Here is a 23,595-nt window from a genome sequence, read left to right as displayed (position 1 = left end):
AGGCCACCCATCTGGGCTAGATGGGAATATGTGCTATGAGGACCTAATGATAGTAGGTTGAGTCATCTTCTACTGTCACTGATACGCCAGCTCTGGCACAGACCGAAATGGAAAAAAAGTGACTGGTCTCCCAAAGCCTAGGCTAAGGGGCAGGATACAGTCATGGGACCCTGACTGTCTACCATCCTTGCCTCTAAACCAGAACACAGACAAATTCTATGAAAGAGGAACAAGTCTCTCCACTGGCTAAGATACTGCTGGACAATCTCAATTTCCTTTAGGCCTTACTTAATTTACTTCCGTGTTCCTCCTGTCCCCTTTTTTCTTTCTGTGCAAATACGTGTATGTGGCAGGAAAGGGGTAGTGGTTAACTTCTGGGTACAGAACTTAAAGGAAATATGGGAATTACCTGGGAAGTGAAGAGATTGGTCACCTACCTTCTGCTTTGTTGTCATCCACCAGTGGACAGGCCGTTCTCAAGGTCACTGTGCTGAGTTCCGAGTGCCTCCCCCGTGTATCCACGGCATACAAAGTGAACCTGTAGCACAGCGAGAAAACAGAGCACTGGGTTGTGACTTCAGGGAAGACCCTGGAAGGTATAAGGAGGAACACAAAATCATAGTACAGGGGTAATGGTCAATAGAAGTCAGGGAGGCTTAGCCTGTAAGAGAAATGATTTGGGGAAAAAAATAGCAACCATATAGCATTTATTGGGCACCAATCATCTGCAGGGCACCCTGTACTTACTCCTATTTTACAAGTAAGCAAACCTAGAAGGCAGGGATTGTTATCACCTGAACTTCACCAATGAAGAAACTGAAGCTTAGATTTTATATCTTCCTGTGGTCTCATAGTTATTTGGGGACAGAACAGTCTGAGTCCGGGACTTCAGAAGTGAACCCTAGTGGTGTCTTGGATGGCTAGAATACTCATCTATGTTCTTTCATTCATGCAGTGAACAAACACTTACTGAGCATTAACAATGTGCTAGCAGTCATTTTATTCAGACACTACCTAAGCTAGGTATTATGGCTATGTTTTATCAATAAGGACATTGGTCCCAAAGAGGTCAAGTAATTGTCCTATTGTTACATATTAAGTAAGTAGCAACAGGGGACCACAACTTAGGTCTGCCTGAATCCAAAGATTATATTCTTGGGACACCTGCATGGCCCAGTCGGTTGAGCGTCCAACTCTTGATTTTGTCTTAGGTTGTGATCTCAGGGTCCTGGGATCGAGCCCCACATCAGGCTCCACGCTGAGGGTAAAGCCTGCTTAAGATTCTCTCTCTCCCTCTCTCCCATCTTTCCCTCTTCCTCACTTGCTCTCTCTAAAAAGCAAAATCAAAACAAAGATTATGTTCTTATCCACACTGCCAAATCTAACTCTACCTTTTATCTTTCATTAGCTGGCTCAGAGTGCTGGCAAAGGTAAGGAAGTGTGGGCCAATACCTAAAACATAAGTCTTAAGAGGCCTAAACATGGGGTATTTGGGCCCCATATTCAAAAAGAACCTAATCTATTCATCTGCTTTCTGGGGATTTGGGCTTCCGCCTTTGGTATAAGAACAATAGCACTGTGATGTGGGCATTCTCTCTCTCCTCCTGTTGTATCTCTGCATCATGAGTGGAGCTCAGTTCTACAGCTTACTACATCCAGTACTATTTAGGTCAAGAGAAACAGTGGTGGGGAGCCTGGGTGGCTCAGTGGGTTAAACGTCAGACTCATGGTCACAGCTCATGTCAAGATGGGATCAAGCCCTGCATCTGGCTCTGCACGGGCAGCATGGAGCCTGCTTGGGGTTCTCTCTCTTCTTCTCTCCCTGCCCTTCTCCTGCTCATGTTATCTCTCTCTCTAAAAATAAATAAATAAACATGAAAACAAAATTAAAAAAATAAAAGAGAGAAGCAGTGGTGACAGAGGGAAGAGCCTGGTCCTGGAGATGGCCAGGTTTGGGTTCACATTCCACTCTACTTCCTTGCTCTGTGACCTTGGTCAAGTCACTTCCCTTCTCTGTGCTCACTTCATCTCTCTGTATCACGCATCTCTGTTAAGGAGGCCACTGCCCACTTCGTGGGTCAGTGTGAATAAACATAAAATGTTAAGTGCTACTTGAGGTGAGTAATGATTGAGAAGCCTTGCAGAGGAGTTAGAAGGAAGATCACAAGGAAACTCTAGGATACGAGAATAAGCAAGTGGCAAAGTAGGAAGGTAAGGACAGTATTGGGCACCACTGTGTAAGCAGTTACTACCCACACAACAACCCATCTAGAAAGTGGCAGAGGCAGGATCCAAACCCTAGCCTGTAGCTCCCAGAGGGTGTATATGTCGGTTTGAGTACAACGATATCCCTGGCATTTAACAGTACTGGGTATATATGATAGGCACCCAGTAAATATTTGAGTAAATAAATGAACCTGAGCATACCACATCTTTTTTTCTTTTAGTTAGTTTGCTTAATTAATTAATTAACTTATTATTTTGATAATTACTATTTTTTTAATATGAAATTTGTTGCCAAATTGATTTCCATACAACACCCAGTGCTCATCCCAACATGTGCCCTCCTCCATGCCTGTCACCCACCCTCCCCTCCCTCCCACCCCCATCAACCCTCAGTTTATTCTCAGTTTTTAAGAGTCTCTTATGGTTTGGCTCTCTCCCTAACTTTTTTTCCCCTTCCCCTCCCCCATGGTCTTCTGTTAAGTTTCTCAGGATCCACATAAGAATGAAAATATATGGTATCTGTCTTTCTCTGTATGACTTATTTCACATAGCATAACAATCTCCAGTTCCATCCACGTTGCTACAAATGGCCAGATTTCATTCTTTCTCATTGCCAAGTAGCATTCCATTGTATATATAAACCACATCTTCACGTTGCCTCAAATGGCCATATTTCATTCTTTCTCATTGCCAAGTAGTATTCCATTGTGTATATAAACCACAATTTCTTTATCCATTCATCAGTTGATGGACATTTAGGCTCTTTCCATATTTTGGCTATTGTTGAAAGTGCTGCTATAAACATTGGGGTACAGAGAGATCAAGAGAAAATCCCAAATAGGCTCTGCACTGTCAGCATAGAGCCCGATGTAGGGCTTGAACTCACAAACCATGAGATTATGACCTGAGCTGAAACCAAGTCAGATGCTTAACCAACTGAGCTAGCCAGGTGCCCCCCACATATAATCCCTTAATTTCAGTTTCTACATTTTCTACAACAAAATGGGGATAATTGTACAGATAGTGTATGATTATCTCAAATATTACATAGAGTGATACATGAGAGGTGACTTGTAAGCTGCAGATTTTTTTGAGGGGGGGGAGGGGCAGAGGGAGAGAGAGAATCTTAAGCAGGCTCCACACCCAGTGCGGAGCCCGCTCTTACAACTGTGAGATCACGACCTGAGCTAAAATCAAGAGTTGGACACTTAACCCACTCAGCCACCCAGGCGCCCTGCTGCAGATTTTCATAAAGACCATGTAAAGAGCACTTATTTGTGCAAGAGTATACCTTTAAAAAGTGCTTTCTTGGGGAAGAGGAGATTCATTCCAACTGAGGGAAACACAGAAGGGCATAGTGAATGGAATATGTGAATTAGCCTCAAAACATGAGGAGTTGGAAAAAATTTTTAAACACTGCTTTCCCATTGGCCACTTATGTTCCCATGGTATTTCTGCAATATATTTCCTCCACCAAGAGGGTCCAGGGTCACCCCTCTGCTTAGCCAAGCAGCATGAATAACAGCATGCTGGGGAAGAAGCAGTCTTACATTTTTAAGTTACAAAAACCTGGGTGGAATCCTTGTTTTCCCCAATTGTTGGCTGAGTATTCTCTGGTGAAATTCTCTATCTCTCACAAGTTTGAGATCAAGACTCAATGATGGAACAGGCCTGGCTCAGTCTTTGCTCCTAAAAGGTAGCTTCTATTTGTGTTATTAGGGTAACCAAACATGTCAGTGGAGGCCTCAGGATGGAGGAAGCCTCAGGCCACCCTGCCAGGGGGGGTGGAGGGGTGGAGAAAGAGGAAGATGTCAACCTCACAGGCCTGGGTCAAAAGTCACAAGGCCAAGCACTTTCTGCCCGTCTCAGCTGTAATTGTAGAACTGTTCCAGAGACACATCTGAAAGCTGTTAGGGGACCAGGCAGGGCTTGGAGGGGCTCTTTGTGAGAGGAAGAAAGTGGCGGCCCCTGATGTGGAGAAGGGTGGGGAGAAAGGAGAGAAAGAGAAAGAGACCGAGAAACAGACACACAGACACATCCATAGAGTAGAGTGAAAAGCAGGGAGAGAAAGAGAGACTGAGAGAAGGCACAGGTGAGACTTCTGTGTTTCTCAGGGGATCCGGAAGGGTGCCCACCACCATCTGCTCAGTTCTTTCATCTTCTCTTTGCCCACTGAAGCAGGCTGAGATTCACTGACAGCTTGAACTAGAACTCCCAAGCCATCCCCAAACTCCATATACTTATTTACAGGTGGAGAAACGGAGGCCCAGAGAGGAAAGATTCTTATGTAAGGACCCACTGCCAGTTAGTTCAGAGTAGACACTGGCTTTTCTGACTCCTCCCCCAGTGTGCCTTCTGTACACTAGACTGTTTGTGGTATAACTGGCTGACTTAGGTCCAATTGCACCTTTGGGATACTTTTATTACAAAAGAGGGGGCTCCAAGGATGAAGTGGGATGAGCTGTTTAGGAACCTGAAGCTCCAGACTCCAACCCGTGCTGTTCCTTCCTCCCACTTTGGTTTAGGGGAAAGAACACTGGCCAAGGTGCCTGAAACAAACAAAACAAAACAGACAGAAATACCATAAATACAGAGAACAAAGTAGTGGTTGTCAGAGGAGTGGGCTGTAAGGGCATGAGCAAAATGGGTGAAGGGAAGTGGGAGGTACAGCCTTCCAGTTATGAGTAAGTCATGGGGACAAACGGTACAGCACAGGGAATATAGTCAATGGTGTTATAAGAGCTTTGCATAGTGACAGATGGTAGTTACACCTGTGGTGGACACAGGGTAATGTAGAGAGTTGTCGAATCATTATGTTGTGCACCTAAAACTAATGTGATATAGTTTGTCAAGTATACTTATATTAAAACAAGCAAGAAAACAAACAAACAGAGTTCATGTCCCAGGTTTTCCACACACTGTGGCCTGTGAGATCTTGGCTGTCTAAAGCAAAATGGTGTCAGTGAATTGTGATTTCAATGTGGGAGAAGTGCCTTGGGATTGACTACTCAAAGGCAAAGTATTTTTCAATTTCCTTATCACCCTCAGGAAAAAGTCCAAAATCCTTACCACAGGCTCCCAGGGTGGCTCCTTGACCTTTATTCATTTGACAGTACTGGATCATTGAATTTCAAATAAACTCCGGCCACACCTCCAGCCTTGTTTACCAGTCTTTGCCTACTATTCTGTTTCATAGTAGAACCTTATCCAACTGCTAATGGTTCCAGAACATGGATTCTACCTCTTTGCCTTTGCACATGCTACACCCTCTGTCTGGGTCGTCCTTCCCCTTCTCCACTCAACCCTTCCTTTCCACCTTGTCCTTGGAGCATCAGTCAAACCTCATCCCCTCCAGTAAACCTTTCTCCATGCGGTGAATAGTGCCCTAGTATAGCACATGCCGCATTACTATGTCAAGTGCTCATACACTTCTCTCTTGTCCCCATGACATCTTCAGGACCAGAATATTGCTCTGCCCATCTCCATCCACCCACCTACACATGGTGCTCAGACACCTAAATCACGTGATGCTGAGCAAGTACTTTCCAGACTGAATGGCAGACTGAACGAATGACTCAATCAACTATGAAGTAGTTCCCTTGTCTGGAAATCAGCTTCCCCATTTGCAAAATGAAAGAAAGGTGACTAGGTCGAAAGGCCATCATAAGAGATGAGATGACAGAATGGCTAAGAGCATGATCTTGGAATCAGGCAGTTTGGTTTTAAATTGGGGCTCCCTATTTATTGCCTGTGTAAGGACTTGTGTCAATTTACTCACCTGTAAAATAGGAATCAGGATATTAAAACCTACTGTATACAGTAGTGGTAGCATAAAATGAGATGTGAGTAAGTGCTTATCATGATGCCTGGCATGTGCTAACATTCAGGGAGAGTGAGCTGTGGGCATTATTATCAATAATATTGTTATTATGACGGTGCTCAAGGCTCTGACCCCTCCCCTCCCCCTCCTTCCAACATCCAGAGCGAGCTGTCCTAGTAGAAATCAGAGGAAATTGGGTGGAGCGGAAGCTGTTGTTGGTCCCATCCAAGACCCCCAGACCCCCTCACAGCAGGGGTGAGAGAATGAAACCGAGAAGTTAATTGGCGGTGAGAGCTTCTCATGGATCTGACAGGGGGTAAGAACAGGGATAGAGCCCCAGAGGCCCACATCAGGACCAGGTCCCCGAGAGTACGGGAGAATGCGTTTGAAGTCTCCAGGCCAACGCCTGCTCTTCCCCAGCCGCCACATGATTTAGGCATTCTGGGGAGGCAAAAATCTCCTCGCTGATTTGAAGGGAAACAGATGTTTCCAGGCCAGAGGCCCTGGTCTTGTAAAATGCTCCTTCCCCCCATGCAGCTTTGGCAAACAACTTCCCGTTAGTTTAAACGCCCCCCCTTCCCCGCCCCAACAAACACACACCCAGTCTACCATCACTCCCCTCCCTGCCATTCCCAGCACAATGTGGCAGTCAGGGTGGTGGGAAAAACAGAGTCCCAGCTTTGGCTCTGGGTCCAAACAGCTGGATGGCCAGGGACACTTGACCGCCCTTCTCTGGGTCTCAGTCTCCTGTCTCTGCAGTGAGGGAACTAAACCAAGACCACCTCTAAGGACAGGCTAGATCTGATATGTTAGGGACTCATGATTGTTTTTTCCTCTGAAAGAACTGGTATTATTCATTCCAGATCCTACTCCATTGCAGTCTATAGCAAAGAGCATGGGACTCATATCAAGCCGCTCTGGTTTTGAATCTGGCTAGACTCTGTCAGCTACCTGGCAAGTAATGACTTAACCATTGGGCCTTGGTTTCCTTACCTGCAAAATGGGACAAAGGTTCCATCTCACAGCATTGTGAGAATTAAATCAGAATTCAGTCTCCTCACCCATATTTTAGGTCTCTTATGAATGAAACTGAGTGTCAGACGTCTTTCCTTACACTACTCAAAAGGCACAGAATGGTCTGGACCCGGAGTAGGTGTGCAAAATGCTTTTAATTGATTGTTGTCAGGAGAACTACCTAGACGCTGGGTGGCCCAAAGACTCATGTTCTTAATCCAGTTCTGCTCTAGTGATAGAATGAGCACTCTCATTTTCATGATCACAATGAAGTGCCACGGTTGGAACCGATTTTGGAGCCTGACTACCTGAGTTCAAATGTTGGTTGTACAACCTACATTTTTTGACCTTTAGCAAGTTAATTAACCTCTCTGTTCTTTAGTGTGTCTTGTCTTTAAAGTGTGGATGATCACATTACCTCCTTCAAAGGGATGTTAGAGGAATAAAGTACTCAATACACTGCCTGGCACAGGGTTAAGTGCTAAGTAAGCATTCACCACTATTCGGGGTGTGTGTTTAAATTATTAGTCATATATAAAAAAAAAAGAAGAAGAAAAAAAAATAAACAAAAACATAACAAAAAAATAAATTATTAGTCTCTTCTAGAATGATTTTAAAAAGTGAGCCCCCCCTCCCCAGTTCTTTAACATTTCTCTCATTGAGACATCGGGGTTCGATGGCCCTTCACCTTGAATTTTGGTGGGTTCAGGAATGTGTTGACTAGTAGAACACAGCAGAAGGGATACTTGCTGTATGACTTTTGAGTCTGGGTCATAAAAGGCTATGCAACTTCTACCAAGCTCACTGAAACTCGGTCGAAGCCCTGAGCCTCCATGCAAGACATCCAACCGCCCTCAGGCCACCCTGGAGCGAGGAAGCCAGGACACAAGGAGGGAGAGGCTGATGTGAGCAGTCCTGGTGTTCACATCATCCCAGCCCAGATGAGCAAAAGAACCTTCAGGTAATTCCAGCCCAAGTGGTCAGGTCATTCATCCCTGCAGCTGAGGCTCCAGACTTCATGAAGCAAAGACAGCTGATTGTGCTGTGCACTGTCTTGGTGCCTGACCCACAGAATCCATTAGCATAATCAAATAAGTTGTTTTAAGCCACTAAATTTTGGGGTCATTTATGACATCATCATCAACAGTAACTCTAACAACTTCCAAGCATCTACAGCAAGGGTCAGCAAACCATGGCACATGGGCCAAATTTGGTCTGCCACAGGTTTCTGTAAATAAGGCAGAGCTGAGTAATTGCAACAGAGACCATGTGACCCACAAAGCCTAAAATGTTTACTATCTGGACTTCTAGAGAAAAGTTTGCTGACCCCTGATCCAGAGTTTTGACACAGAACTTAACACAAAGCACTTCACGCAAAATCATTTTGTGTACATTATTTTCATTTGATGCCAGGGTTAGAAATCATTCCTGTTTTACAGACAGGCTCAGTGAGTCCAGATGACTTGTCCAGGGTCACACAGCTCTTCTGACCCCAAGCCTAATGTCACAACTGCTTGCTGAAGATCTGGACTCCAGTTTGGGTTCAGACACTGAATAAGCAACATGGCCTTGGGCAAGTTCTATTGTGCTTTGTTCTCAGTTTCCCAGCCTGCGAAATGAGGGGATTGGGCAGAACGGTGTGAACCAGTGCCAGAATTCAGATGTCCAAAGTTTTCCCCAGCTGGGTGCTGGCCATCAGGCAAAATCTCTCTGTTCATCAGTCCAGGAGTATCAAAGCAAGGCTTGAGAATGAACAGCCACAGGGGCTGTTATGGTTCCCTGCTCTGTTCCACATGCAGCCCACCTACTCCCCAGCACTGAAAACCAATCTTTTTATATCCCAACTTGGGCTGGCAACTTGTGCTTTCTGCCAACATAAATATTTGCTTACAGTGCCCGGCACGGAGAGACTGTCATGGTATTAAGGACGCTGATCCTGGTTTCTACTTTCAGAGCAACTCAGTCTGAGGCCTGATTGGGAGGCCAGTGGAACACCTGCTAGGTGCCCGGCACTCCGCGAAGCAGGGCAAAAACAGTTGGGGAGAAGGCGAGTGTGGTCCTTGCTTTCCAGGAGCTCACAGAAGAGCAGCGATATGGTTGAGTGAAGAAATGGGATGCAGTGCTAGGAGCACTTCAATAAAAATGTATTCCCGTCCTTCCATTTCCTTCAGATGTGTTCTTTCTTCCTTCTTTAAAACAATGGACTAAAGCCTCGGATAGGCATTCAAGGACTGCCCGGATTCCCTGTCAGCTGCAACCTATCGGGAATGTCAACCACCTACGACAGTCTCGTTTTCTCCTACCAAAAAAACCAAAAACCAAAAACCAAACAAAAAACAAAAACAAAAACAAATCCACCTTAAAAAACCCCTATAAGGGGACAATCTTTATACCCCCCACCCTGAAAGCCTTAGAGGACTGAAAGAGCCAAAGGATTTTAACATACAAAAACTAGGTGAAAGGTCCATTTGAGCTCATTCATTTACCTATCAAGTATAACTTGACCCTTCTTGAAAGAAAGATTCAGGTTGGCACTTAGCTTTCAAGGCTGTTCTTGTTTCCCTTTCCTTTTCTTCTTGTCACTCCCTTCCCTTTCTCGACCTTCTTCTCTCTTCCTTCTCTTTTTCCAGGGAGTAGACTACATGGTAACACACAGCTAGACTGACCACTGGTCTCAGTTGGAGGATGTTCATCTTTTTTGTTTGCTTGTTTGTTTATTTATTTATACTTATTTATTTAGAGAGTGAGCACACACACAAGAGGGGTGCAGAGAGAGAGACAGAGAGAGAGAGAATCCCAAGCAGGCTCCATGATATCAGCGTAGAGCCCAATGCGGGGCTCAATCTCATAAACAGTGAGATCATGACCTGGGCCGAAATCAGGAGTCAGATGCTCAACCGACTGGGCCACCGAGGGGCACCAAGGATGTTCATTTTTTAATAGGTTGTTTTAGGTCAAAGCAGACACAGACTAATTTTATGGTTTCAAATCAAGGAATGGATGCCTTATTATTCCATGATTCCATTTAAATTTGTATTCCTGGGATCTTTAAAGCAAATTGTGGCCTTTTTATTATACATTTATTATAAACTGGATAGTCTTTCTAACACACCCAGGTACAGACAATAATTTTTAAGTGATTACAGTTATAGGAATTTTTTGCAGAAAAGTATAGCTTAGAAGTATGTAGCATTGAGACAGAGGGCATGATTTGAAGGTTTAACCTTGTCTTTAACTAGCTATGGAAGTTTGGCCAGATTATTTAACTTCTCTGTAGTTCAGATACCATTGATATCAAACCCCACAGGGATGCTGTGAGGGCCAAATGTTCATTATGGATGTGAAAGTGCCTTAGAGACCCCACACACACTTCCTGGGCACTCACTCTGTATCGGAGCACCGTGCTGGGGGCTTTTACACAGTTGTCTTCTGTTCTCTTTAAAACTGCCTAAGGGGTACATATTATTAAATCCACTTTACAAGGAGGCAAATGAGCCATGGAAATTTGAATTGACTTTTCCAAGGCTGCACAGATAGTTCAGCTAGGCCCCAACATAGGTCTCCCAACTGAAAGTTCAGTGCCATTTCCAAACAGAATTAGTAACTATTCATTGGTCCCAATTGGACCTTGAGTCACAGTTTGGAGGATGTTAGAGCTGATTAGGAGGATGAAGTCCATGTTCCCAACTTTTGACAAGGAAGCACTCTTAGTACAGCAACACCATCATCGTCCATCATCCCTTTTCAACCCTGGCATTACCCCTCTTCCTATGTCTGACCCTGAAGTCTTTCTCTTCTTCCTTATCGCCTTGTAAAAATGCATTTGGCCCAAGTCAAGCTCAGAGGAGAGGAGGCCAAGCAGAGGTCCCCAACTTGGAATTATCCTTGGGCATTAAGTCAGGCAACACTACAGGCAGGATGGTTCTTAGCTACCTCAAGTTGAGCTCAGTTTCCACCTGATGTGTGAGCACTGTTTTCCCACAGGTGGAGGAATGGGTGTGGGAAGAAGGGCCAAGCCCTGCACTTGGGAGTCTGAAGGACTGAATTTGTACCATGGCTGTCCATTTCCTATTCCTGTTTTCTTTGACATCCTTGGTTTCCATAAATGTAAAAAGTGGAGTTAACAGTATCTGTCTCACAAGATTGTTTTAAGAACAAAATAACATGAAAAATACCTAGAATAGTGCTTGGCACTGTAAATATCATCTTGCTTGTCTTGCTTCTTTATAACACTCAAATGGGGGGATAAAGTGGAAACATTGATTCCTGAAATCAAAACCCTGGGCAAAGGCAATCCTTCTGGAGGGTATCATGGCAACAAGGCCACTGTTTTTCATAATGTTTAGTTAGAAGTCCAGCTCAGCCACTGAGTGTGTAGGCAAATCACATCATGCCTCTGAGCCTCAGTTTCCCTTTTCTTCCCCAGGAAAGGGAAACGAAAGCAAAAATAAATAATTGGGATTACATCAAACTGAAAAGTTTTGCAGTTAAAAAAGCACCATCACCAAAATGAAAAGGCAACTTACTGAATGGGATAATATACTTGCAAATGATATATTCAATAAGAGGTTAATATCCAAAATATCAAGAACTCAAACAACTCAACACCAAGAAAAAAATCAGATTAAAAAAATGGACAGAGGACCTGAATAGACATTTTTTCAAAGAAGATATACACATGGCTAACAGACATATGAAAAGATGCTCAACATCACCCATCATCAAAGAAATGTAAATCAAAACCACAATGAACTATCACCTCATACCTGTCAGAATGGCTAGTATCAAAAAGACAAGAAATAACAAGTGTTGATGAGGATGTGGAGAAAGGGGAAGCGTCATGCACTGCTGGTGGGAAGGCAAACTGGTGCAGCCACTATGGGAAACAGTATGAGGGTCCTCAAAAAATTAAAAATGGAACTATCATATGATCCAGTAACTGCACTTCTGAGTATATACCCAAGGAAAATTAAAACACTATTTTTTTTAGAGAGAGAGAGCACACAAGTTGGGGAGAGGGGCAGAGAGAGAGAGAGAAACCCAAGCAGGCTCTATACTCAGCGCCACGCCCAACATGGGGCTTGATCCCATGACCCTGGAATCACAACCTGAAATCAAAAGTCAGACGCTTAACCAACTGAGCCACCCAGGTGCTCTAAAACACTAATTTTAAGAGATATATGCACCCCTGTGTGTACTGTACTATTTACAATAGGCAAGACTGGAAGCAACCTGAGTGTCCTTTGATAACAGATGGATAAAGATGCGGTACATATACACAATGGAATATTACTCAGGTATAAAAAAGAATGAAGTCTTGCCATTTGTGACAACACGGATGAACCTAGAGGGTATTATGCTAATAAGCAAAATAAGTCGGACAGAGAAAGGCAAAAACAAAATCAATGGACAAACAAACAGAAACAGACTTATAAGTACAGAGAACAACTTGGTAGTTGCCATGTGGGAGAGGTTGGGGGGGATGCAAAAAAGGTGAACAGAATTAAGAAGAACAAAGTTCTAGTTATAAAATAAATAAGTGATGGAGATGAAAAGTACAGCATAGGACATATAGACAATAATATTGTAATAATATTGTATGGTGACAGTCAGTGACTACACTTACCATGGTGAGCACAGAGTAATGTACAGAATTACTCAATTACAATGTTGTACGCCTGAATTAATGTAACACTGTATGTTAACTATACTTCGATAATTGAAAATATGATAATAAAACAAATAATATCTGCTTTTTTGCTTTTTCATATAATTGATCACTCTTGTTAATCAACTGCAGTTTACTTAGCTCAAAAATTTCAAGTCCAGTCTAGTTACTATACAGTGTTATATTAATTTCAGGAGTATGATACAGTGATTCAACAATTCTATACATTACTCGGTGCTTATCAAGATTGTACCTTTAATCCCCTTCACCTATTTCACCCATGCCCCATCAACTCCCTTTTGGTAACCATGAGTTTGTTCTCTACAGTTAAGAGTCTGCTTTTTGGTTTGTCTAATTTAGTATTTTTTTGCAAAGGCCAAGATTTCACTCTTTTTTATGGCTGAGTAATAGTCCATTGTATGTATGTGTGTGTGTGCAGACACACACACACACATACCACATCTTTTTAACAATATCTGCTTTTAATAGTATGAGAATTAGAGACTATGCACGCAGTGAGCTACAAACTGAGGGAGGTCTGAACCCTGGGCTTCCCTGGCTTTGCCCTAATCAGCACTATGACTGTGGGTGAAGTCCTTCCTCATGGATTTTGCTTTCTTTTCCTATAAAACAACGGGTCATTAGATGTCTTCGCTGGTGAATTCCACCAAATTTTAATAGCAATCAACACGAATCCTACATAAACTCTTCCAAAAATATAAAAGAGGAGGGAACACTGCCAACTAATTATATGAAGCCAATATTATTCTGATACCAAAACCAGAAAAGTCATCAAAGAAAGAAAACTACAGTCCAATATCCCTTATAAATATAGATACAACAAAATCCTAAACAAATCCAGTAACATGTAAAAATGATTATACATCATGACCAAGTGGGATTTATCCCATGAAAGCATGACTGATAGAGCATATGACAATTAACTAATATAACACATCCTATTAATAAAGGACAAAAATTATACAATCACCTCAATAGACACAGAAAAAACTTTCATAAAACTCAACATCCCCTCATGATAAAAACACTTGAACTATGAATAGAAGAAAACCACCACAACCTGATAAAGGGCATCTGTGGAAAGCTCACAGCTAACATCATACTTAATGGTAAAGACTGAAAACCTCCCCCTATGGCCTAGAAAAGACAAGGAGACCGACTTTCACTATTGCTATTCAGCACTATACTTAAGGTTATTGACAGGGTATTTAGGCAAGAAGAAGAAAAAAAAATCATCCAGATAGTAAAGTATAAAACTATCTCTATTGGGGTGCCTGGGTGGCTCAGTCATTAAGCATCTGACTCCTGATTTTGGCTGAGGTTTGTGAGGTTTGTGAGATCGAGCCTCATGTTGGGGCTCTGAGCTGACAGCACGGAGCGTACTTGGGATTCTGTCTCTCTGTCCACCCCCTCTCTCAACATGAATAAATAAACTTAAAAAAATAAAACTATCTCTATTTGTAGATGACATAATCTTGTATATAGAAAAACAAAGGAATATACACACACACAGACACACATACACACACAACAGATCTTAAAAAGAAAGAAAACAAATTCGATAAGGTTACAGGTAAGATAAATATACAAAAGTCAATTGTATTTTATATACTAGCAGTGAACAATCAGAAAATGAAATTAAGAAATAATCCCATTTCTAGTAGCAACAACAAAAAAAACCCACTTAGGAATAAATTAAACAAAAGGCATGCATGACTTACACACTGGAAACCATAAAACACAGAAAGAAATTAAAGACTTAAATAAATGGAAAGACATCTTGTGCTCATGGAGTGGAAGATTTAATGTTATTAACACAGAAATACTCCCAAATTTATCTGCAGATTCAACACAACTCCATTAAAATCCCAGCTGATTTTTTGCAGAAAATGACCAGCTACTCCTAAAATTCATATGGTACCCAGAAGAACCAAAATAATCCCCCCCCCAAAAAAAGTTGGAAGACTCCCATAACCTGATTTCAAAATTTACCACAAAATTGCAGTAATCAAGACTGTCTGATACTAGTATAAAAATAGACATAGATCAATGGACTAAATATGAGAGTCCAGAAATAAATGCATACATTTATGGTCAATTGATTTTCAACAAGAGCAAAGGAATAGTCTCTTTAACAATAGTCTCTCCAGTAAATGATGCTGGGACAATTGGATAGCGATATGCAAGAAAATGAAATTGGACCCCTATCTCACACCATATAAAAAATTACCTCAAAATGGATCAAAGACATAAACATAAAAGCAAAAACTAAAAAAACTCTTAGAAAAAAACCTAGATCTTCATGAGCTTAGATAAGATGATGATTTCTTAGCTATGACCCCAAAAGCACAACTAAAAACAAAAAAAAAAAAAATAAGAGAAGTTAGACTTCACAGAAGTTAAAAACTTTTGTGTTATAAAGGACGATATTAAGAAAACAAAAACACAACCCACCAAACATGGGAAAATATTTGTAAACCATGTATCTGGTACAAGACTAATATTCAGAATATATAAAGAAGTATTGCAATTCAACAACGGAGAGATAAATAGCACAGTATAAAAATGGACAAAAGATTTGAATAGATATTTCTCAGAGAAGATACACAGCTAATAAACATACAAAAATATGTTCACATCATGAGTCAGCAGGGAATGAAAATCAAAAGCATAATGGGACACCACCTCTTACGCATTAAGATGACTATAACCAAAAAAAAAAAAAAAACCACCAAAAAAACAAAAACAAAAAACAAGAAATAAGTGCTGGCAAAGATGGAAGAAATTGGAACTCTCATATATTGTTGATGGGAATGTAAAATGGTGTAGCCATCCTGGCAAACAGCTTGGCAGTTCCTCTCAAAGTTAAAAAAAAAAATTAATGTTTATTCATTACTGAGAGATAGAGAGAGACAGAGCATGAGCAGGGGAGGGGCAGAGAGAGAGGGAGACACAGAATCCGAAGCAGGCGTCAGGCTCTGAGTCATCAGCACAGAGTCCGAAACGGGGCTCGAACTCACGGACCGTGAGATCATGACCTGAGCCGAAGTCGGACGCCCAACTGACTGAGCCACCCAGGTGCCCCTTTCCTCTCAAAGTTAAACATAGAGTTAACACGACCTAGAAATTCTATTCCTAGGTATATACCCAAGAGAACTGAAAACATATGTCCATTAAGAAAAAAGTGTACACAAATTTTCATAGCTGCATTAACAGCCAAAGAGTAGAAAACAACTCAAATGTCCATCAACTGATGAATAAACAAAATATCCATACAACTGAATATTATTCAACCATGAAAAGGAATGAATTCCTTATTCATGCTACAGTATCACTGAACCTTGAGAACATTATGCCGGGTGAAAGAATTCAGACAGGCCATATGTCGTGTGATTCCATTTCCATGAAGTGTTCCCAATAGGCAAATTCCTAGACCCAGAAAGTAGATTAGTGGTAGTCAGGACAGGGATGCAGAGACAACAGGAGTGACTGCTAATGGATATGGAATTTCTTTTTCAGATGATTAAAATGTTCTGGAATTAGTTGTGATAATCGTACAACTTTCTAAACATTGTAAAATTCACTGAACTGCATACTTTACAAGGGCGAATTACATGGTATGTGATTTAGATCTCAAAAAAATAATAAAGCTCTATAAACAAACAAAGCCAATGTGTCACTCTACAAGAATCCTGTGTCCATAAAGGTGGCCATGGCAAGGATCGGATCTTCAATATCTGTAGCTTTCTGACCTCTGAGTTTGAGAAAGCACCTTCTGCCTCAGCCTCTGTCCCATATTTGCTCATATAAGCAGAAAGGATTACTTAAAGGGGAAACAGGGGACCTTCAATTAAACCTTTTTAAAAAAATAAACGTTTATTTACTTATTTTGAGAGACAGAGAGAGAGAGAGTGTAACAGCATGGGTGCGAGTCGGGGAGAGGCAGAGAGAGAGGGAGAGAGAATCCCAAGCAGGCTCTGTGTTAGAAGTATATTAGAATACCATTCAGCTGGCTCTATTTTTTTCTTCATAATATTTATGAACTTCTAATATATAATTTCCTTGTTTGTTATATTTACCGAGTTTGTCACTCCTGCTTGGATATAAAATTCACAAAAACAAGAATGGAGTCTGTTACAGTCACTGATATATCCCTAGTGCCAAAAGTTTAGGTAGCTCACTGGGGCGCCTGGGTGGCTCAGTCAGTTAAGCGTTCAACTTCGGCTCAGGTCATGATCTTGTGGTCTGTGGGTTTGAGTCCTGCTTTGGGCTCTGTGCTCGGAGCCCGGAGCCTGCTTCAGATTCGTGTCTCCCTCTCTCTGTCCCTTCCCTGCTCATGCTCTGTCTCTCAAAAATAAATAAACATTAAAAAAATTTTTTTAGTGACTTGAATCTGAATATTGCACTTTTAATCCCAAACCCCTGATGTATCTTTCAGAATAAAACCAAATAATGTTTAGGGGTGCCTGGGTGGCTCAGTGAGTTAAGCGTCCAACTGAGGCTCAGGTCTTGGTCTCATGGTCTGTGGGTTCGAGCCCTGCATCAGGCTCTGTGCTGACAGCTCAGGAGCCTGCTTTGGATTCGTGTCTCCCTCTCTCTGTCCCTTCCCTGCTCATGCTCTCACTCTCAAAAATAAACATTAAAAAAATAAAAAAAAAATAGAGCTAGATCATAAGGTAGGCCTTCAATAAGGGTTTCTTGAATACATGGATATGTACATATGAATACATATAAATGTCTGTCCCTGTGTGCATGTGTGTGCGTGTGTGTGCGTGTGTGTATGTGGAGTATGAGTAGAATGTGAGATATTGCATGTGCATTGGTTAGGAAGAGGATGGATCCTTTTTCCTACATTCAGCATTGGAAAGCTAGGGGAAAGAAAAGGTGGAGAAAAAGGAGGAAAAGGGATTATAGTTTTCACAAACTCAAAAACTTAGGAAAGTCAGTCCTTTTGTAGCTATTAAAACAGCTGTTTGGTCATTTTATAGTATTTCTGTAAACCAATGTGCACCTAAGCGCCTTGGCTGCAGCTACTAAAAAGCAGGTGTGGCCCAGAAGCCCTGTGCACACAGTCCCTGCCCATCGAGGGGCTCTCAATTTACTTGACTAGACTATACACACACACAATTCATACATATGTATCATCTTTGCCAATCATTGACTATATGTTATCTAATTTACTCCTTACCACAATCTTAAGTAGATCGTATTATCTATATTTATCTATGCTTACAGATGAAGAAACAAAGTCTCAGAGAGATAAAATGAAATGCCTGAGTCACCTGGTGGTAACTTCCAGAGTAGGATCCAATCCCAGAGCTGTCCTGACCTCAAGTCTGCATTCTTTGTAGGATACAGTATGCCCATCATGAATTAACATGTCAGTCTTAATCCAAAAGGCACTTATATATGATCTGAAGATAGTAGTTTTGTCTCCAATGCACATATTTTAATCAAACACCAATGCTTCCTGTCCTGAGTTCCTGCTGTCTTGTGACATTGTACTTTTGTTCCTGAATAAAAGCAAAGGATTCTTTCTGTTGCCATCTTAAAACAAACAAACAAACAAACAAACAAAACAAAAGGCACTTATAATCCTACGTGAACAGATAAAACATGTCCCCAAGAACCAATGGTGAACAAGACAGGATAGAAAGTTAGGCACTGGTCGAACTAGTTCAGAGAAAAAGTAAGGGGGTTGGCAAAGTTCTTCCTTAGGGGAAAGGAGAGAGCTATTACCTTCACCTGTTCAGGAAGGCAGAGCAGTAATAGAGGGCAAAGTTAAGTGGTGCGAACAGCATGATTGAAAGGTCAGTTCTCCACGCCAGGCTGCCAGATAAACAGGTCACGGATGACGAAAGCACACTAGACATGAATGTGCAGTATCTCAGTAGAACTCCCAACAGAGGTGGTAACCACTGAGGAGCTGGACGCGGCTGCCCAGAAAGCCCTGAGGGAAGCCTCGTCTGTGTCAGCCCTGAGCTCCAGAGAGAACTCCCAGTGTTCTCACCAGCTGAGAAATAGCATCAGGACAGAGTCTTGTCAAGTAGCTTATTTTTCACCTAAGGCTCAGAGAGGGCAATCAACTTGTCCTAGGTCACATAGCGAGTTCAAAGCAAATCCAAGATTTGAACCCAGACCCCGTGTCTCCAAGGCAGGGTACTGTACTGACACTTAGCACAGTGAGCAGATTCACAGGGGAAACTACAAACAGGGCTGAGAACAGGCTACCCTTCGCCAAAGGTGTCTCCCTGCCTCCATTCCACTTAGCAGGACCGGCCTGGTGGGTCCCCAGGCAGCCTTTATACTGGGAAGTTTTTACTCTGTTTTGATTTTATTTTTTTCCTCCTCTCACTCCGTTGATGCTTGCTCTCTGGGCCATACTGACCCATTCTCTGCTCGCTCATATGGCCCAACTCCCCCCTTCTTTGTGGCAGACATTATGTCTGATAACTGTATGTCACTCACTGTGGATACTACATGACTGATCCTGGTTTTCCCAAGAAAGGGGTTCTGCAAAGAAGGTGCCTCTCCCTCACCCACTACAGTAACAGGCTCAGAGCGGTGTCGTTCCTCTGGAAGGCTAAGTGCCCATTATATGGCAGAGAACAGGTCTGCATTCAAGCCCAGGACTGTCTGCCCCCACCACCAGGGCTGCGTCCTCCCCACCACGGTGTCCCTCTTTGTTCTCACCAGCGGGTCTGATCACTGCTGTGAACTTGGGCAACCTCACATAGCCTTTGTCTCATATCTCAGAACCCCAGCCACCATCCGGCTCCCTTTGCCCATGAAGATAAGCCTCTTTGGTCGACTGGACACATCGGCCTTAGAAACCTTGAGCTACCAGAATAAGGGCAACGGGCTGGCTGGGCACAGTTGGGGCATCCGGCCCTGATAAGACCTCGCCACGGCTGGACAAGCTCTCAGAGACGTAAGACTTTGCGTAAGCACGAGATTAGAAGAATACATTATTAAAGTATTTATTTCTTTTCTTATAGGTATTGACATAAAAAGGGGGAAAAAGGGTTCCCAGGAGAGATAAGACCTAATGAGACTTTCTGCGCCTTGTTTTTAAAAATATGGCTATTATGGAAATTAAGTTAATATTATTAATAAATAATAAATAACAAAAACTGTGTCAGCTGCAACCAGCTGGATTTTCGATTGGCTAGCATATGAAACGAGAGATGCCATTGGAAATTAAAAAGGAGAGAAGTGAGCAAATAAATAAACAAACATAAACTCGCTTTGCTCTTTGGACCAGACTGATGACAAGGAGACAGTCATCTTCAAGTGGATCTTTAATTTCTTTTAGGATAAAAGAAAGTACTCTGAAGCAAATGTGACACAGCCCTGGCAGGTATTAATCCTGCACGGTGGGCACATGGTGGCTTATTGTACTGGCTCCATACTTTCTGCATTTTATTTTCAGTTTCGTGATTAAAGCAAACAAATGAACACATCCCTGACACCGATCAATTTACACTTTGCAAAGCTTATTACGCAAATAACCTTGAAAGCAAGACAAAGCAGGCTTTATTGCCCACATTTTACATTCAGAGAATTTGATGTCTGCAGGGAGGGTGGGGAGGGAGCTCTTTAATCAAGGACAGACACATAGTGGCAGAGTGATAGAGCTGGCACTTAATTCAACTTCTGGTTGAGGGCTCCTTGTGCTATATTCACCTTGACACTGAAGACACAACTGCTCCCTCTTGCAGAAAAATCTCTACAGGGTCTGGGTTGATCCAAGGACAGACACGGCATCAAGACACTTCTGAGCTCAGCGTCTCTGCTAGTCTACTCACCTTCCCATCACTCTGCTCTCCAACAATGAAACTTGATATCACTGGTCCAGTAAATGTTCCCTAAAGCCTAGATGCAAGGCTGGGACTCGTAGGTAGCTCTCTATAGCACTCTGCTTCACATTCATACCAGCCCATTCTCTCTGTGACCTTTATTGTCTAGTTCATCTTTGTGAGTTGGGATGCTGCACCTGAGTGGGTTTTTTCACCTTCCCACCTTCCTCAGATGGAACGCAGTCTATGAGGGAAGGCAGTGCAATGCCGGTGGTTAAGGATCCAGGGTGTTAGCATTAGAAAGACCTATATATGGGCCCTGTTCTGTGCTCCACCTCTACGAACCTCTATTTTCTCAACTCTGTACAGGAGATAATAGAACTCTGAGGACAGCAGGGTTTTCCGGTTTTGTTTTGTTTTCAGTTTTGGTTGTTTCCTTTACCTAGCCTTTCTTACTCCTTTTTCTGGAAGCATGGTGCCTGTGTCCACTTAGCAACAATTTTTCCACCTCTACTGTGATTTGAGTGGGACCGTCCATTTCATGTCCCTGACTCCCACCACAGAAATGGTGAGATAACCCAAGCAAAACAACCAGATTCCTTTCCTGGGGATTGATAGGGATCTCTTTCTAAGATCATAGGTCTAAAGGACCATCAAAGACTCTAGCTGCCAGGGTCATGAGGAAAACCCAACTCAAAAAGCAGCCAAACACACGGCAAACTTGAGACAGAGACACAAAGTCCATATCCTATTATCTGAACTCCTAGATTCCGCTGGGGCTGAAGCCAGCACGTTTGTTGAATTTCCCAGTTACACAAGCAAATAAATTCCACTTTTTCCACAAGCAATTTTGATTTGAGTTTCTGTTACTTGCACTCATGAGTCCAGATTCTCCTATGTCCTTCTGAAATATACTTTAGAAAGTTATTGTGAAGATAAAACAAGTTAATGTTTAGTCACACACTTAAAATAGTATCTGGTGCACTTCGAGTTGCCCAAGATGGTGGGGAGGAGATTAATTAATAGGACTGTGGTGGACTCTCGTCCCAGAAGCGGGACTGCTCTTCCGCTTGGCTCTCCAGCTCAGCTTAGCGACCAGCAAATAAAATTCCTGCCACTGCTTGGTCACGTGACCTTGGCCAGTTCTCTCTCCAGGCTCTGGGAGAGACCCATACATGTTTTCACGGGGCCAATTGCTTCTCCCTCAGAGTCTTAGTACCTAGGACATGAAGCCATAAGTGACCCTGTCCTCATCTATCCTTTATTTGCTGAGCACGCCACTGGTATGCGAGCTCTCTGGGAGAAAGAAACTGTATCTCATCTCCCTTCAACCCCATCAGCCCCCACATGGTTGTGGCACCCATAAAGGATCTCTTGCTGTTTCAGAAACAGATGAGAGCCAAGTACTCTTAAAAATTAGAAAGGGAATAATGGGAACTTTTGCCAACTCACCTAAGCTCACTTTTTTTTTTTTTAAATCTTCCAGAGGATAGGTATAGCCCACAGTAGGTACTTGGGAAATATTTTCTGGTTGTCGACAGTACTGCTCTACCTTGGGCCAGCCTAAGAGGCAAGGGATTGAAGTAGAGTTCTTACCAATAAGCATCATGCAGGATAAATTTGTACATGCTCACGAGCTGTGTCTGACTCATCCCTCGCCCTCCCATGTCCTGCTCATCTGACACGGTAGATTTCAACCACCCTCTTTCTTCCAATTCTGGCTAACACTAGACCTCACTGTCTCTCATTGAGGTCGTGGGAACAGCTTCCTTATTGCTTCCTACAGTTCCCTCCAACTTCCAAACTATCGTCAGTATATCAGCCAGACAGATCTTTCTAAAGTGCAAATTAACAATGTCTATTGAGCATCTGGCTTAAAACCTTTAATGACTCCTTTACCCCTTAAGATAAAGTCCACACTTCTTGGCCTAGCAAGAGAGTCCCTCGCTCTTCAATAACTTTGTACATATGACTCCCTCTCCGTGGAAAACCTTTCCCCTTCTCTGTCTTCATCTTCCTGATCCTATTTATCCTTTAAAGCTCAACTGAAATGAAATGTCACCCTTCCTGGCCAGCTTTCACTAGACTGAGAGGCATCGCCTCCTCTGAGCTCTCTTATCATGGGCCACATTTTATCACGAGCTCCACGGCAGCAGGGACAATGTGCTGTTCATCTCTGGGTCCCTAGAATATAGTGCAGGTCCCTACAGAGATGCAGAGACTGTAAAATGAATGAACACCAGTGCTAATAGGGAAGATGCTACATTTGAACACACCCTTAAAGGCTAAGTGTGCACTGGATAAGTACAGAAAGTACTGTTCTGGCTGTCCAAAACATCCTCTTTCTCCCTACCTTTTTCCATAGCTCATAATCAGTGTGATATTGTAGAACCAGTTCACCAATTTTAATTGCCCTGTGGTGTGGCAGTTTGTATACACATCTGTCTTCTCCCAGAAGAATAAGGAGCTATCCAGGGCAGACACTGTGCCCTCATTTCTGTGTGTGTCCCTTATAGGGCTGCACAGGAAGGAATACAGTGTACAGGTTCAGAGCGTGGGCTCTGAGATCAGAAAAGACCTGTTTTCTAACACTAGTTCTGGCATATACCCCCTTAGTGACTTAGTGACATGCCCAATTTACTGAACCTCTGCAAGCCTTTATTTCTTTATGTCTAAAATAAGGGAGAAAAGTGTGTGCCTCATATAGCTATGATTAAATGCGATACTACATGCATTGATTTCTCCAATGAATATTCATTGAATGCTTTCTGCATGTGTGCAGTTGAGTGTACAGAAATAAACAAAACAAACACCAGCTTTACTCTCACAGACTGTCAAGTCTAATAGGGGACAGACATGATCACACACACAAATGTGTCATTTCAAAGTTTAATAATTGCAGTAAAGGAAAGGGGTAAGGAGGCGCAATTCAGATTACGGGTTGGGGGATGCCATTCTGAGGGAGCAACGCTGAGGCTGAGGCTGAGAACTGAAGAACAAATAAGAGATGTAGATGTGCCAAAGCCCTGTAAGGGGTAAAGAGTGCG

At 42.6% G+C, this 23,595-nt stretch overlaps 1 protein-coding gene across 4 annotated transcripts in view; it reads right to left on the bottom strand.

Annotated features, from left to right (window-relative positions):
* The window catches only part of ASTN2 (astrotactin 2), an 873,140-nt gene that overhangs the window by 15,559 nt on the left and 833,986 nt on the right, over positions 1-23,595 (bottom strand). For all 4 annotated transcript variants that reach the window (XM_027034940.2, XM_027034941.2, XM_027034944.2 and 1 more), the window contains one exon: positions 438-538. In XM_027034940.2, the coding sequence (XP_026890741.1) occupies positions 438-538 (101 nt within the window). The remainder of the gene's footprint in view (positions 1-437; positions 539-23,595) is intronic.

The sequence above is a fragment of the Acinonyx jubatus genome, chromosome D4 (genome assembly GCF_027475565.1).
Source record: "Acinonyx jubatus isolate Ajub_Pintada_27869175 chromosome D4, VMU_Ajub_asm_v1.0, whole genome shotgun sequence".
NCBI classification, from domain to species: Eukaryota; Metazoa; Chordata; class Mammalia; order Carnivora; family Felidae; genus Acinonyx; species Acinonyx jubatus.
Note: the sequence above shows the minus strand (reverse complement) of the source record. Positions and strands in the feature narration are given on the sequence as shown.